Here is a 2,500-nt window from a genome sequence, read left to right as displayed (position 1 = left end):
GTGGGCATTGGCCTCAGATGGTCTGATACTGAGAACAAAGCCGAAAGTGAATAATGGTTAGGAGGGTTTGATGTGATTATTATTAATAGAATACATAGATGTTTCATATGATTCGTAGAGAGAGTAATGTAATAACATTTTCTTCCACAGTTTGAAGGATTCATTTTGAGGGCACTTTACTCCCCCTAGTGGTCGATAAATAAAAGAATGCTGCTTTAACCTGCAAAGTCTCATATTGTATATGCTGTGTGCCCATCGTCTCCAGGTGGACAGCTGGGCCCTGGGAGTGCTCCTCTACACACTGGTCTATGGAACCATGCCTTTTGACGGGGGGGACCACATCAAACTCATCAAGCAGATCAGCAATGGGGACTACAAGGAACCCAGCCAGTCGTCAGGTAACATCAGACGATACCCGTCCTCTTCCTTCTAATCATCTTGTTACAATTTCAGTACGGATGTCTGCTGAAGTGCCCATCTTCCAATTACCTCCTTAAAAACAATTTCTATGCTCTTGCATTTAACTCCATAAAAATTAGATTATTGTCTAGCGCGACCTTTTGTGACTTTAATTGTTTTTATTTGGTTTGTTTTGTAGCGAGATAGTTGAATTGCGCAGCACTTTGGTCAAGTGGTTTTTTTAAAGGGCTCTGTAATAAACTTGAACTCGAACTTGGTTAAAGGGTATGATTGTTAACTTTGAGAAGCCACGGGCGTTTCTCGTGTGCAGCGATTGGCCCCGACGGCTCCTTGAACCCTGGTCTTCTCGTTCAGACGCCCGCGGGCTGATCCGCTGGATGCTGATGGTGAACCCCGAGCGGCGCGCCACGGTGGAGGACATCGCCAACCACTGGTGGGTCAACTGGGGCTGGAAGAGCAGCGTGTGCGACTGCCAGGGCCCTCCCAGCCAGGGGTCCCCGATGCTAGCCCGCTTCATCGACTGGCAGAGCCGCGCGTCGGGCGCCGCCGCCGCCGCCGCCGCCGCCGCCGGGCCGGACCCGGCGCCGTCCCCCGGCTCCTCCTACGTCGGCCGCAGACTCAAGAAGCCGACCAGGCCGGAGGCCGAGTGCGGGCCGCGCCACCCCGCCCCCGCTGGGGAGGACAAGCAGGCGCTGAAGAGGCCCAAGAGCATCCTGAAGACCCGGGCCTCGGACCACCGCTCCCAGAGCCTGGGGGAGCTGGAGCTGAGGCGGACCCTGCACTTCACCGACGGGGACGCCCGCTTCCGGGGGGGCGAGGTCGGGATGGAGGACGAGGACGACGAGGGCGACGAAGACGAGGACGACGAGGAGGAGGACGAAGATCACGGCTGTCTGGGCGGCTCCCCGGCGAAGATGGTGCCCACGCTGCCGAAGAAGGGCATCCTGAAGAACAGCCAGCAGAACCACCTGCTGCTACAGCAGCAGCAGCAGCAGAGAGAGTCCGGCTACTACTCCTCCAGCGAGCGCAGCGACTCCTCCGAGCCACAGGGGGGCGCCGCCCCCACCGTGGCCATGACGCCGGCCGCCAGCTCCCCGTCCAAGAGGGGCGCGGGGAGGAAGGGCATCCTGAAGCGCAACGGCAAGTTCTCCTCCAACACCCACCACCGGGACGGCAAGACCTGCTCCACGGCGTTCCGCTCCGACGCCGCCGGCGGCCGGGCTGGTGGCGAGGCGGGGCTGTCCCGCAGCCAGAGCCGGCCGTCCGGCTTCATCTCCGAGGACACGCCGAGCCTCCCGGGGCCGTCCTCCTTCGGCGGGCTGGACTGGCCCCCCGGGTCCCCCCGGCCCGGCAGCATCAGAGGGTGCCTGTCGGCCGAGGACCTGCTGCAGCCGGACGGGTTCCGGGGCCTCCAGGGGCCGGCCCACGGGGGGGGGAAGGTGAGCCAGGGGACCCAGTCGCCCGGCTCCCCGGGGGAGAACGGGAGCTTCTCTCTGCTGGGGGACATGGACGACGTGACGCAGGTGTACCAGCAGGCGCTGGACATCAGCTGTGCCATGAGGGAGACCTAGACCCCCGGGGCTGTGTGTGTGGGTGTGGACTGGACTGCCGTGCACACAGACACACACTAACACACACACAAACACACACGCAAACACAAAGAGACGCATAAAGAGCTATCTCTTGTAGGGAGGCTGTCACTGAAACAAGCACAACCCTTCACCAGTCGCCGTTGAAACCCCATTTTACTGGTTTTGGCCTGTTTCTTTTCTGGTGTCAGAGTGAACTGCTAAAAGTGTTACGATATACACACATGATTTCAACCAAGCGATCTACGTCTTCACACTGGTAGAGAATCCTCACCCTGTTTTTGGACAACTCCAGGCTGACCTCTGAACTCTGCATCCCACTCTCCCCATTAAGGACAGATGTCGTCTGAAAGCACTGAAATCAAAGTTACTGTCCCACCCGTCAAGTCTCCACCAACCAGTTCGCACATCACGGAGCATACCTGTAGAATTACTGCTAAGGCTTTACACGTGTACACTATTTATTGATCTGTTTGGTTAGGAACCCCTTT

General features: G+C 58.2%; 1 protein-coding gene across 1 annotated transcript in view; it reads left to right on the top strand.

Moving 5' to 3' along the window:
• LOC115541438 (NUAK family SNF1-like kinase 1) overlaps positions 1–2,500 on the top strand; it is a 15,008-nt gene that overhangs the window by 10,382 nt on the left and 2,126 nt on the right. Inside the window, exons 6-7 of the mRNA XM_030353175.1 lie at positions 266–398; positions 775–2,500. The exon at positions 775–2,500 is cut by the window's right edge and continues 2,126 nt beyond it. Of these exons, the coding sequence (XP_030209035.1) occupies positions 266–398; positions 775–1,991 (1,350 nt within the window). The 3' untranslated portion in view covers positions 1,992–2,500. The remainder of the gene's footprint in view (positions 1–265; positions 399–774) is intronic.

This window comes from Gadus morhua, chromosome 4 (assembly GCF_902167405.1).
Source record: "Gadus morhua chromosome 4, gadMor3.0, whole genome shotgun sequence".
Taxonomy (NCBI): Eukaryota; Metazoa; Chordata; class Actinopteri; order Gadiformes; family Gadidae; genus Gadus; species Gadus morhua.
The sequence above is the reverse complement of the archived record's forward strand: the minus strand, read 5'-3'. Positions and strand labels throughout refer to the sequence as shown.